The sequence below is a fragment of the Passer domesticus genome, chromosome Z (assembly GCF_036417665.1).
Source record: "Passer domesticus isolate bPasDom1 chromosome Z, bPasDom1.hap1, whole genome shotgun sequence".
NCBI classification, from domain to species: Eukaryota; Metazoa; Chordata; class Aves; order Passeriformes; family Passeridae; genus Passer; species Passer domesticus.
Genome location: NC_087512.1, coordinates 69544110 through 69556695, shown reverse-complemented (window position 1 = coordinate 69556695; position 12586 = coordinate 69544110). Strand labels below are relative to the sequence as shown.

The 12586-nt window shown below is 41.5% G+C and overlaps 1 protein-coding gene across 8 annotated transcripts in view; it reads right to left on the bottom strand.

Moving 5' to 3' along the window:
• PALM2AKAP2 (PALM2 and AKAP2 fusion) overlaps positions 1-12586 on the bottom strand; it is a 266499-nt gene that overhangs the window by 3899 nt on the left and 250014 nt on the right. For 7 of the 8 annotated variants that reach the window (XM_064404842.1, XM_064404849.1, XM_064404839.1 and 4 more), the window contains 2 exons: positions 5734-5912; positions 2550-2588 (listed from right to left, as the gene is read on the bottom strand). In XM_064404842.1, coding sequence (XP_064260912.1) covers positions 2550-2588; positions 5734-5912 — 218 coding nt within the window. The remainder of the gene's footprint in view (positions 1-2549; positions 2589-5733; positions 5913-12586) is intronic. The other variant, XM_064404840.1, reaches the window with a different exon arrangement.

The window sequence follows — 12586 nt, the reverse complement described above, 5'->3', positions numbered from 1 at the left end:
AGTAATAATAAAACTGACTGCTGTAGCGTACATGACAATTTTTGTTGAACATTAGTAAGAAAACTGATGTTTTGCTACTAATGGAAGTCAAACAGTCTTTCTGAGGTTTAATATTTAACTGATTCTTCCCATCTGAATCTGGAAGAACCAAAAGAAGAAAAGAAAACAGAAAATGCAAAGGTCTGCATGTCTAAAATCTGTGAGTACTACGTGGTAAAGTTGTTGCAGAAATCACATTCATGGAGCACAGTGTGCTTAAAGAGATGGAAGCACAAATGCAGAGAAGAGGCTGCCTGCTCCTGCAGATGTGAGTGTTCCTGCTCAGGAATGATTGAAATGAAATGAAATGCTTTAAATAAAACTGGAACTATTTTCTTTACTGTACCCACTTAATGCTGTTTACTGCTACTAAACACAGTGAGGAGCTGGCTATCTGAGATAAAAGTTTGTTTACTTGAAACAAGACAGTGGCAGTATTAAATTACTGGTTCTCAGTATTAAAACATTAACTGTGTGCCCCATGACATCAAATCTAGTATGTTGATCTTCTATTTAGTAACACAAAAAATTTCAGCAGTAGCCTTTAATGTTGTATAAATGTGACCTTCCTGCAGTTACCTGCTACAGCATGATTGGTATTAAGGAAAATCAAGCTAATGTGCTGTACATTTGAATGCATGTATAGCTGTAAGGCCAAAAGCAGAGGGTTTTGAGGATAAAAATATCCTACATAAGGGTCACTTAGGTCTCTAAACAGCAGTGGGATGTGCTAGTACGGGCTGCAGGAATCTGGGGGAGATGCAATACATCACCCTAATGAGCAGGATGTAGCTGCTGTGGTATCTGAACTTCAGCACTCAGTGACCTGCTGGGGGGCTGTGTTCTGCTTTCCAGAGTGGAGCTGTCAGGATGACTGCATGGATGCCCCTGCTCCTAAGCCAGTGCAAGCACAGCTGGCACAGCTACAAACTGAGCCACCTGCCTGCACCAGAGTGTATTTTGGAAGGCTCTGGTGAACAGGAGACACAGGTCAGCAGTGGGGTTAGCAGAGACTAGGAGCATATATGTCTTGAGTCTTACTGTTGCTTCTGAAACAACCTGCTTAGCTTCAGCTAAAGACTTCCAGTGAGAATCACATGGTTTCTTCAGTCTGAGGGTGGATGCTGGGGAATAGCCAGAGAACATACTTTCACCTGCATGAGGAATTGCTGTGTCCTACAGTCTTTTTTATTTCTAGCTCCTTTCTCATTCATACACACTCTTTTCCAGCTCCTTACTCTTCGTATCATTACCATAACACAAGGTGGACACAAAACTCTGCGCAGCAGAAGACCCTGGCATGTGAAAACTACGCCTGAACTTCTGCCTCTCAAACAACATTGAACACTGATCACTACTTGCTGTTCACAAATCTTGACTTAGATTATTGTGCATATATTATGGAGGAGAAAAGGCACAACCTCTATTTAAAACCAGGACTCTGAAAGCACACTGCTCTTACACTGATTTAACTATCTATAAATACACAAAGATCAATCACTGGCTGGTATCAGTGTGATAAAACCCACTCTAAATTATTTAATGAATAGGAAATGGCATAGACTTGCTTTGCTTTACTGTCCAGGTCAGAAAATGTTCATGTACTTGTCTTGAGGTAGCTGATGTGGTCAAATATATTATGGAATAGGAAAAAAATTGAAGGTTCAGGTGTATAAAAAAGTGCTGATGTTGGACAAATGAGTATCAGTCATTACCACAATCCCAGAGGAAATTACAGGCATTTGAAATATACATATTACCGAGCACCTCATTAACGAACATTGCAGAAACAACTACCTGCTCTTAAAATTAAGTCTTTTGGCAAAGTCCAGTTTTGTGGGTATAAGGACTGTGTCAATTACTACTTTGCTGAAATACTGAATGTCACCATAAATACCCTTTATTTGGCAGATTTGGGTTTATTCCACCCTCAGACAAACACTGATGCTAAGTTGTGGGACTGTGATCAATCGTCACATCACAACAGACAGGGACACAATATGAAAGGTTCACAATATGAAAGAGACTGAGGCCATGCACTCAGATCTGACTATCACAGAGGAAAGGATGGTGTGCAGATTTCTTTATAAAATACTAGAGATTTTGATAGTATTAAATACATTGTAATCAGAGACAAAGGAAAGCCATGGAAGTTTCATGCAGCATCTGAAGATGCTTGGATCCCAGGTTTAGCTTTGCCAGCTAATTGGTGAAAGGGATTAAGGGGAAGTTCTCATTTCTCACCTCAGGAATGCTCCAGTCCCAGGCAACAGCTCCCATCCCTTTAATTACAACCCCTCCCATGGCAAAAATTGTAACTAGAATCCAAGGGTTAGACAACCAGCCACACAAATATCTGCTGATGAGAGATACAAGGGAATATCACACACACACACATTTTTTTATGTGAAATGGCACTGACACACACTATGAAAATGACAACTGCAGCAACATGCGCTTGGAATCACCATGCAAGAAGAAGCAAAAGTAAACAAGCACTTGAAAAGTACCTCAGAAGTAACCTTGCTAGACAGTAATTTACAGGTGTACTGGTAGAAAGGGAAAAGACCAGCATTAGTACATTGAACAAGCATGTTATAACTAGGAAACAAGAACAAATTACAGATATTCCAAGAACTGGCACATTCACAGTATAAAACTTCAAGCAACTTAGTGTCATAAAAAATAAAAAGTAAAGATTAGCCGGTTTGGTGTTTTTTTAATGACGTTGCTTGGCCAGTCTCACTCTTGTTTACCATCAGTGCTTGACCCATTTCCTTGCTGCTGCTTTTTCCCTTTCACTCATCTGCTGAACCTGTACTGCAACACATCCTCTGGAAGAAACTGCCCCCCTTCCTGAGCAGCACAGCTCTTCCAAGATGCGCTTGATTTGCCCTCTTTTTCTGAAAGGCATAACCCACAAGCTTCGACCAGAGAGGCCACGTTGTAGGACTAAAGTCACTGAAGCCAGACATTAAACAGTAGGTGGTGATGCCTGAAGGAGAAACTACAGAGGGTAAATGCCCTACTGAAACCACCCTCCTTTTGTTGTGTCTTACACAGGGCGAAAGTGGATCTCCGTACATCAGTACTACTGGGGTGCTCAGCATGAAAGGGAGTTCCCATGGACATGAAACCTTCCTACAAATCTCTCCATTCAGGAGACCATGGCTGCTGTGCCAGGCACTGACTGCTTCCAGTACTTGAGGAGTCTCTGGTTCTCACTCACAAAGAGCAATGCTCACATTCAGCTCTCAGGACATAACACTCCAAGGAGCAGCTGTCTGTCTGGCTGTCAGTTATGCTCCTTCTCCTGCTGTATTTAATGTATTTTTTTAAATAGTGCAGTGATTGGCTATTTTGTTTCTTTAGTTACAGAAACGCTTTTTCCTGAGAACACTGTTCAAATGCTCTCTGCTGACAAATTAAAGCTATTTGTTTTTGAAATAAATAGTTGCTTAGCCTGGACTGTAAAATATTCACTCAAACTGACAGTGGTACAAGTGCAGCACTTCTTATTAAAATTATCTTTCCCTTGTCAATGGCAGAGTTGTTTACCAAAGGAGAGCGGAAAAACCCAGGGAAAAGAAACAGAACACTCCTGCTGATGTCAGGAAGTTCTCCCTGGGCTCTGCAGGACACAGACCTCTAAGAAGACTTTGGGTGGGCAACAGCAAAAAAAAATCATCTTTGGCTTTATGCAGTGGGCTTACAGAAGAGGAGAATGACAACAAACCTCAGCACTGTGGGACACTGGTGTGCACTGGGACTTTGCAAATTCACTGGAGCCTTGAAAATTAAAGCCAGAAAATGACAGGTTGTCTGAGTGGCACCAATGCTCTGGCAGTGCATCTTTGGGTTGTCAGTGGCTGGGCAGCTTTAGCAGCAGTGCAGAGCTGAGATGGCACCCAGAGCACACCTCTGTGGTCAGATACTGCCCAGACCACTGACCAAGCACGCTGGACAGGACATCACACCAAACTGTCGGAGAGACAACTGTGGCCAGTCTACCTTCCAGGGAGCACGTGTGCAGCTCTGCAAGCACTTGAGGAACTGTGCTCAGGTAAATAAATGAGCAGGACCTAAGATTCCTGCCACAAGCTACCACTTCAGGGGCTGAGCAGGCCACCTTCACTCTTCACAGGGGCAGAGGGTGAGTACAAGCTGAGTGCCAATCCATTGGCAGACCAGCTGCTCCGAAGTTTGCAGCCACCAGGCTGATGGTCTCAGTGTGGGGCTCCAGTGCTGGTTTGCACAGTGGGTGTTTTATACCCAACTCTTTTTAATGCTCCCCTCAGCTTCTGTAAAGGTCACAAGAGTTGCCCTGAAAGCCTTCAGGGACAGATGCTCTGGGGAGATGCCAGGAAACAGCACTCACCAGAGCAGGTGAGACCACCCCATTTCACCGGGTGCTTTGGAGAAGGAGAGGAAACCAGAGAGTGGCTCCTTCCTAAGATGTGGTCCCCAGATGCCACGGCCAGAACGACCCATGCTCCTGTGCACAAGCTGAAGTAGCTCCTGTGTAGAAGTCTGATGGACAATGGAACCTTGTTTTTCAGTGGCCTCAGTAGAATATGAGACCAGAAATTTTCTGGTGTGCACTGGAAACAAATCTATCTGCATTTTTAGTTAGTCAACAAAAGGGCAACAGGACCCCTCCATTCCAGTCCATTCCTTCTAATTTTTATTGTCTTTTATTACTGTGCAATATTCACAAATAGCAATTAGAAGCTGCTGCACTAGTGCAGTATTCGTGTTACAAACCTTGACTTACATCTATACCCCTAACAGGAACCTGCCTTTAGTGAACATTACTAGAAGGCAGTTTGTTTGGAGCATCCTTGGCAGTAGGGTCATTGCTCAGACATCTTCGGAAAATGTCTGGAGGATTTTGGCTGCTTCAGCAAACACTGTGTCCATTTAAGGAGTCTGACACTGAACTTGTATCTTACTATTTTCTGCACTCACTGCACAGTAATAATGACTGTGAATAAGAAACAGTTCATGCTCTCTTAGGAAAAAAAGATTTGCCTGAATTTTGATACTTCCAGTTACAAAATCTGTAGCTCTTCTTATTAGCATCTCTAATAAGGAACATCTTAATTCAGCTAAAACTCTACTACTGCTCGTGTGGAAAGAAGACAACAAATCCAGCAACAACATGCCGGCTCTGCAAGGATCCAAGTGAACTTCTGAGACTCTCCCAGTCTAGTTCCATGACGGGTGGTTTCTGGGGAAGTTATCAACTTACACTGAAGACTGAGCACACTTGGATAGGACTTTGGAGGTGGAGGGCAGGGGGTGGTCTACAAACACAGGTGTGAATACATACTTGATCCACAAATTTTGATGTGCCACTGAAATAACCCATTGCAGTATCTTGGTGATGTGTGAATTAACAAAATCAGCCAATTACAGGGCAGCTACACACTGCTCTTATTATTAGTTAACATAATTAACAAAAATTAAACGTAATATGAGTTGCCTTTAATATTTGCAGTGACACACTCTTCCTCTTCACTGGCCTGCATCCTTCCATTTTGAACACCTGCCCCTTGCAATGTGTTAAAATCCTTACCCACTTGCAAGGTGATCTGATCAGATTCTGGTAAAACAACCTTTTTCAGTGTCTGTTGGTTCCTGCAAGTCATGGTCTCTATCACAGCAAAAAGGGAGGAGGAGAATTGCGCTTACCGCACTGTCGTCCATCCTTTCCCGTCTCTTGGTCTTGTGCGTTTCATAATCCTCCATGAGGGTCTGCATCAGGTTCTTGGGTCGCTGGGCTCCTGCAGACTCCTCGGGTGGAGGGTCCAGCTGTGAGGCAGGGCCTTCTGTGGTGGGGGATGGAGGAGGCTTGATCTTCTCTATCTTCCCTGCAATGACATGAAAAAGAATGACCCTTTCTAAGCTGAGGACTCACAAATCGTTTACCAAAGAAGACAGCTGGAGAAGCATTTTCAGCAGATTTTGAATGAAGAAACAGTTTGGAATGAAGTCTATGAAACAATCTCGTAAATCAGGATGGTCATGGACATTAAAAAAAATTCTCCCCTCTTCCTGTAACCCACTACACCAAAACCCTACAAAATCTTTTTACAAAACCACCATTTACAAAAGTACCTGCTTGAAATACCCCCATTTCCTCCTACAGGATAGATTTCTGTGATTTGGAAATGTTTGTCAGATTCTGGAAAACCACAAGATGATGTTTTTCTCGCTCAGCCAATGCAACACAGGGACCCACGCATGAGACATCCAAAGAAGGTGTCTTTTTAAACACAGCTGCCTTCTCTTTTTCCAGTGCTTTTTATCTGCTTTGTAAGCAAGAAAGGCTTTGGGTTGATTGCCAGCACTGCTCTTCCCTGCAGCAGTTTCCTGCAGGTTGCACAGAATGCTCCTGTGGCAGAGTAGGATCAGTAGGAACTCTGTCCTATAAACTCTCGGTTCAGATAGGGCCTTTGAGCTCCCTCCTGGTTGAAGGAAAGCCAAAGAGAACTCCTTTTGCTCTCTGTCTGAATCCATTGCACGCCATGGAAGGTCACTGTTTTGAGCACAGTGACCCCAAAGACAGGTAAAAGGACAAGTGACCGGTGCTGCAACCTGCAGGAGGGCTCACAGGCAGACAACCCATGCTTCTTTGGGAAGGACAGCCAGCCTTTCTCATCACCAAGCAGTGACCTGGGGTGAACCACTCACCCTGTCCTGCTGGGAAGAATGAGGATGACTGTAGATGTCATGGGAATGATATGTGGGGGTTCTCAGCTGTGACAGAAGAAAGAAATGCTGAACCAAAATCACATTGCCTTTTCCATCGGACCATTATCAACTCTTTGAAATAAGACACTTCAATGACTGTAAAAAAATTACCATGAAAAGAGAAAAATACCCACTGCAAACTCCTTAAAAATAAATTAAATAATCAGAAGGATCATGTTGATTTTCAGGAAACTTGTTGCTAAAACAAATGAAAACCTTAGCTCGTCCTTCAAAAAGCGTCATGACAGTTGCAGCCACTAGAGAGCAGCCTTGAAATCTCCTGTAAAAATCAACACGATTTATTCTCGAAAGAAGAAGTGAGCCAACACTGCAGAGGTATTTTTACGAGAACTCCCCTTTCCAGGGTTTTCCATTTCTGACAGTGTTGAAAAAAACAGTATGATTAGTTTCTCATTAATTTAAGCTTAATTCTAGCTTAGTTTAAGCTGGGAAGTGACAAGACTGGGAATCCATCCTCTTTATTACATCCTACCAGAGACTGAAGGGGGAGTTTCTATGAGCACAGGTTGTTCTCTGGGTTGCATCAGGACTTGCTCCACAGATAAACAGGAGTTATGCTGCCAAAGCAGAGACAACAGCAGGTCCTGAGCTGCCCAGCTGCACCCATGTGTGACAGCTTAGACTGCTCAGCAGGAGGGACTTGAAACTACTGACACCCTGCCAATTAGGCCCAGTGGATAAAAAAGTGTGGTGAAAAGAAAAAGGTCTGATTAAGGGTCAGATATCTTGCTGATTAAGGACTTCTTCCTTACACCAGTAATTGCCTTGGATGGATTTACATAATCGGTGAAGAATGAGGCTTCTCAGGTGTCTGCCCAACTTGTACCTCCTCCAGGGATGCATACACCACAGGATGCTCAAATCTACAGACAAGCCTAAAGGCTGAAAAGAGATCCTTCCACTCCCCTTCGCCTGGAAAACAATGCAAATTGTAGGTTTTGGGCATTTCCATTTAAGAAAGGGGATATCTTCAAGCAGGACTGTTTGTCCTGGATGCAAGGCCCATTAATTTCCATTATCACAGATGAGAAAAGCATTAATACTGGAAGAGACCTTCAAGAAATCATTGACTCCAAGCTTTGTATTGCACACACACACACAAAACCAGACATATATATATATAATACATATATATTTATATATATACAATATATGTATACATATTATCCATATGTGTATTTATATAAAGGCTACAGCATCCCAAATCTACAAACACACGTTTACTTTTTACTTAGAAATGCTGTTGAAATTTTTTTTAAGACATCTGCATAGCACAGAAAAATTTTCAAAATAAGACATTTCAGCAGGACAGACTGTTTTAGGAAACCAGTCTGTGCTGGACTCAGGATTGCCAAAGTACATAAAAAAAAAGATCCCTCTAGTAATACAGAGCCTCATTACCACTCCAGGTGAAACGTGGGCTTCTTTGCTCTTCCTGAGCACCAGGTGAGCAATGCAAATACGTAAAACCACAAACAAGCAAACAGTAAATTAAGTGTGTCTCAAAGATTCTCTCACTTCATAGACATCCTCCAGTAGGGAGGGAGTAAGAAAGCAAAAGGCAAATGAACTGGGTTGGTATGCTGTTAAGGCACTCCAGGAAGTATTCTGGGGATGACTGATGAGCACTCCAGAGAAATCCTTGGAGAAAATTATTAACTTTCTTTTCTACAATGCCTATAAAGGGGTAAGTAAAGAGCATCCTCCCTGCTCTTGCCTTTTCTCAAAATTCTGATTTTAAAAGGGAGTTCATACATATATATTATATCTGATCCTTATTCTGTACGTGCACACAAGGTATTAAAAATTTTGCAATGACTATGAAATATCTTGCCCAAAGTTTCTGCTTCTCTTCCAACTACACAAAAAGTATCCTCAGGCTATGGCTGAACCTGAGAAGCTTCCTAAACATAGGCATTTATTAGAGAAAAATTGAAGTAAAAAATGGTTTTGAGGCTGAAGTGGTTTCTCTGACAGAGGCTTAAACTCCACAGCTGCCACTCAGGGTAAGAAAGTAGAAGAAAGAAAAGAACAGCACATACACATCCGTCACAGTTACCTACAATTTAGAGGTATCTGACTGCTGCAACTTCCCCACTAGGCTTACACCACCCACTGAAATTCTCTCATTCAGTTCATCAGCTGAGGGCAACAGAAGATGGGTATGGTGGGCTTGTGCACATGTTGGAGTGGCTGCACATCAGCACAATGTGCCTTATGCCTCAACCTGGCAATACTTTAGTGACAAGCACCAAAAAGGCAGATGTGGCAGCTTCCCAAAGTATATTTCAGGCTTGGCTTCTCTGCTAAGTACTCCCCATCTCTCATCATGAGACAGCAGGTATTGACAAAGGGTTTGGCTCCAAATTAATAGCCTTCACTGAACCAAGACGTCCCCTGTAATGATTTTCACACCTCCTTTTGAGGAAGGGGATTACTCAGAGCCAGGCACTATAGGAACTTAGATACAAGTCCTTCATAGTCAAATTTCCTTCTAATAAAAGGAGTAACAAAAACCACAGGAATTACATCACCATGCTTATGCTGGATTCATCTCATGTCACACACTCATCATCCTGCTCAAATAAACTATCAGACAGTCCCAAATGCTCTGCCCAGGAGGGATGCTGTGCCGCCTGCAGATTGTTGGAGGAAACCACTGTCTTGCTGTGCGGCTGCTCACACGATGCCAAGTGCAGCAGGAGCTGCAGCAAAACAATATAGGAAATGTTCAGATTTAAATAGGGCTCCAGAAATATTTTGGGATCTATGGTGACTATCCGTACAGTAATATTCTGGCACTTCTTTGGCTTTCTTCAGTCTCATCATGCAGGAAACCCAACTTTTTTGGGAAAAATTCACATAGGTTCTTCATTTTCATGTTTCCAAGAGTGCCCTGGAGAAGAGTGTACACATTCCACTGAACTTACTCTGTGTCTCATCTCAATTCAGTGATCTGAGATGGGATAAAAGGCTGTTTCCAAGCATCAACAAACAATTTTAAAGGATAATTATTAGCAGTTCAGAAGCTTATTATTAAGAGACCTTTTGGACTGTACTGAATGATTGGCAGACAAACTGAGTTTTACCATCAGTTTTATGAAGTTGCATGTCAGGGTAAGTAAAGCCAGCCTGTTTACAATCTAAAGTAATTAGCAGTTATGCACATATACACCTACATGAACTGTGTTAATCTGCCACACTTCAGTTAAATTACAGTGCAGTTCACTGATGTCCCGTTTTGTGGTTTGTCTGTGTGTTACCTATGTCAGTATCCACCTGGTTCAAAGCAGTGAAGGGGAGCAGCAGTAATAAATAGTCAGGGAACACCAGGAATCCTAGAAAAGCTACTCTGCCCAGACCACCACCTGAATACAGCCTGATTGTTAGGCCATTGCTAATTAAGTTTATTATTATGCCTTCTCAAAAGAGTAAGTAAGCACTTTCACATGTAAGGATTAGAAACAGATTTTTCAAATTTATACTTGACCCCTTAATCCCTTTCTGCTGAGGTATCCTGATGTTAGTGCCAGTTCTTTCTTTGGAAAAGGCAATTTGCTGACAGAAATACCTCTGCTTTTTCTTGATTATAATTATTATCATCACTAGTAGAATTGTACTACTAATACTAATACTATTGTGAATAGTATTTTTCATTGTGAAACTAGAGATACATACTACAGTACCAGACATATTCTACAGCATATTCCTTACTGGGCCTGGCAGAAGCAGGTTTTCTTTTCTGGTCTATATGTCACCTCTGCTCTGTCTATTCTAACAGCGCAATGTTTGTGCCTCTGCTAAATTATATTTTGCCTTTTTTCAGGAATATTGAAAAGATCTTATAACTATTAAGAGGGAAGTTGCTGCAATCTTGCAAGGGATTACATTACTCCACCCTATGTTTAAGGATGCCTGCAGGGGTTAACAGCAATACAGCTGGCTAAAGCGACAGCAAGGAAGAGATGAACTGAGGTTTATACACCTTCCAATGCTAAGGGTCCTGCAGCTGAGAGCTATGCTGAGCACACCTGCTGTTCAGCAAGCACCAAAAGTAGAAGAACTACGAAGAACTTTGCCAATGTTCTTTGTGGATTTTTTTGATCAATGATAGTCTTAAAACTGCCACATATTCATATTTTCCTAGAAATTATTTCTTTGCCTTGTCATCGGCTGTAAATTGCAGTAGCTTGAGTCATTGGCTAAGAGATCCCAATTTTCTTTCTCAAACATATGGCAGTTGGACATTTAAAGGAAACTGTCTGGAATGATTCATTATAAACAGAAGTTTATAATTTTCTCTAGAATGTAATTTATGACAAACATTTTTACAGACACAAAATAAATGCCTTGTGTGTAGAGAAAGCAGAAGTACGTTGTTTTCCCAGAAGCTCTGTTAAAACAAGCATTAGTGTCAGCAGCCCATCCAACATCACTTCTGAGTAAAATACAATCATTATCTATCCCATTTTGAGCACTTTCAGCTACAGATGATGCTGGTTTTGAACACAGTCATGAGCACACCTTTATGAAACAAGTCTTCCTAACTGACGTCCGTAGTGCCCTGTATCTCATGTCTTGTCAGACATTTCTCAGAACACCTCAGATTGCAGAGGATCTTTATGAAAAATGCTGTACCAGAGGAGTTATAACAACAGCACTTCAAAGAAAAGACTGGTATTTGCTATATTTATTTCAAAAAATACATGTTAATATCATCCTCTTTGCAGAAGAAACTAAATTAGGTATTTACTCTTCAGGTGCTCCATAAAACTCCAAGTTCACAATCATATTGAGTAATGGGTTAAATCTACATCTGATTCAAACTTACCATGACTTTCAAAAGAAAATTACTACCACTGGCTTGTATTTACACCAGTGGAAATAAAGACAGCATTTAAGTACTTTTGGTAGAATGAATACTTTTTCACAATGATCACTGTTAATAAATCTTACAGGCACTTGCAAAGCATATGCAGGTATATGCTTAATAAAAATCACTACATATAAATAAGCCTGGTGTATGTTTCTGGGGTTTTTAGAAATGTATTCTTTTCTGTATTAGATTTAGGAGGCATCAGTGCTTGACATTATTTCTTGAGAAGGGAAAGGAGGAGACAGATATGCTGTAACTGCTGTGAATGTCAGTAAAAGAAACCAGAAACTGACTGGTCAAGATGACTTCCACTGAATCTATTGAACAACTTGTTTGTGTTGCTTGCTTAATTCAGTAGTGAATAACACCAGCTAAAATACATGGCAACTCATAGCTCTGGATATCATTTTACAAGATTCATCATTTTACAAAGCTCATTAAGACCAAGCCCTCAAAACAAAACAGAAAAGCAGAACACACAGAAAAAGATATCTAATTAATACCCCAAAATCTGCACATCTCCACTAATTTTGCACTTCCCTAATGACATGCAAGAGAACAGGAAACCTAGTAAGGATGACCTTGGATATTTGTCTTTCAAATAGCCACACAACTGTAAAAACTGCTGCTGTGCTTCCTTGAGATGATGCTAAATTTCAGTGGGTGGTCTGAGCAGCACTGCAACGGACATGTCATGCTACTATGTGGCATGGGTGAACACAGAACGGGGTTTAGTAAGGATGATCAGCATCTCTGCATGTATTTGTGAAAATCCAGAACCTTGCGCAGGTCTGCTCACAGCCAGAAAATTAAGCTGTCCCATGCAGTTTCCAGGCAGATGAAGTCATCTGCCCTCCCACCCCGTGGAAAACAATATTTTCATTTAAAAATTAC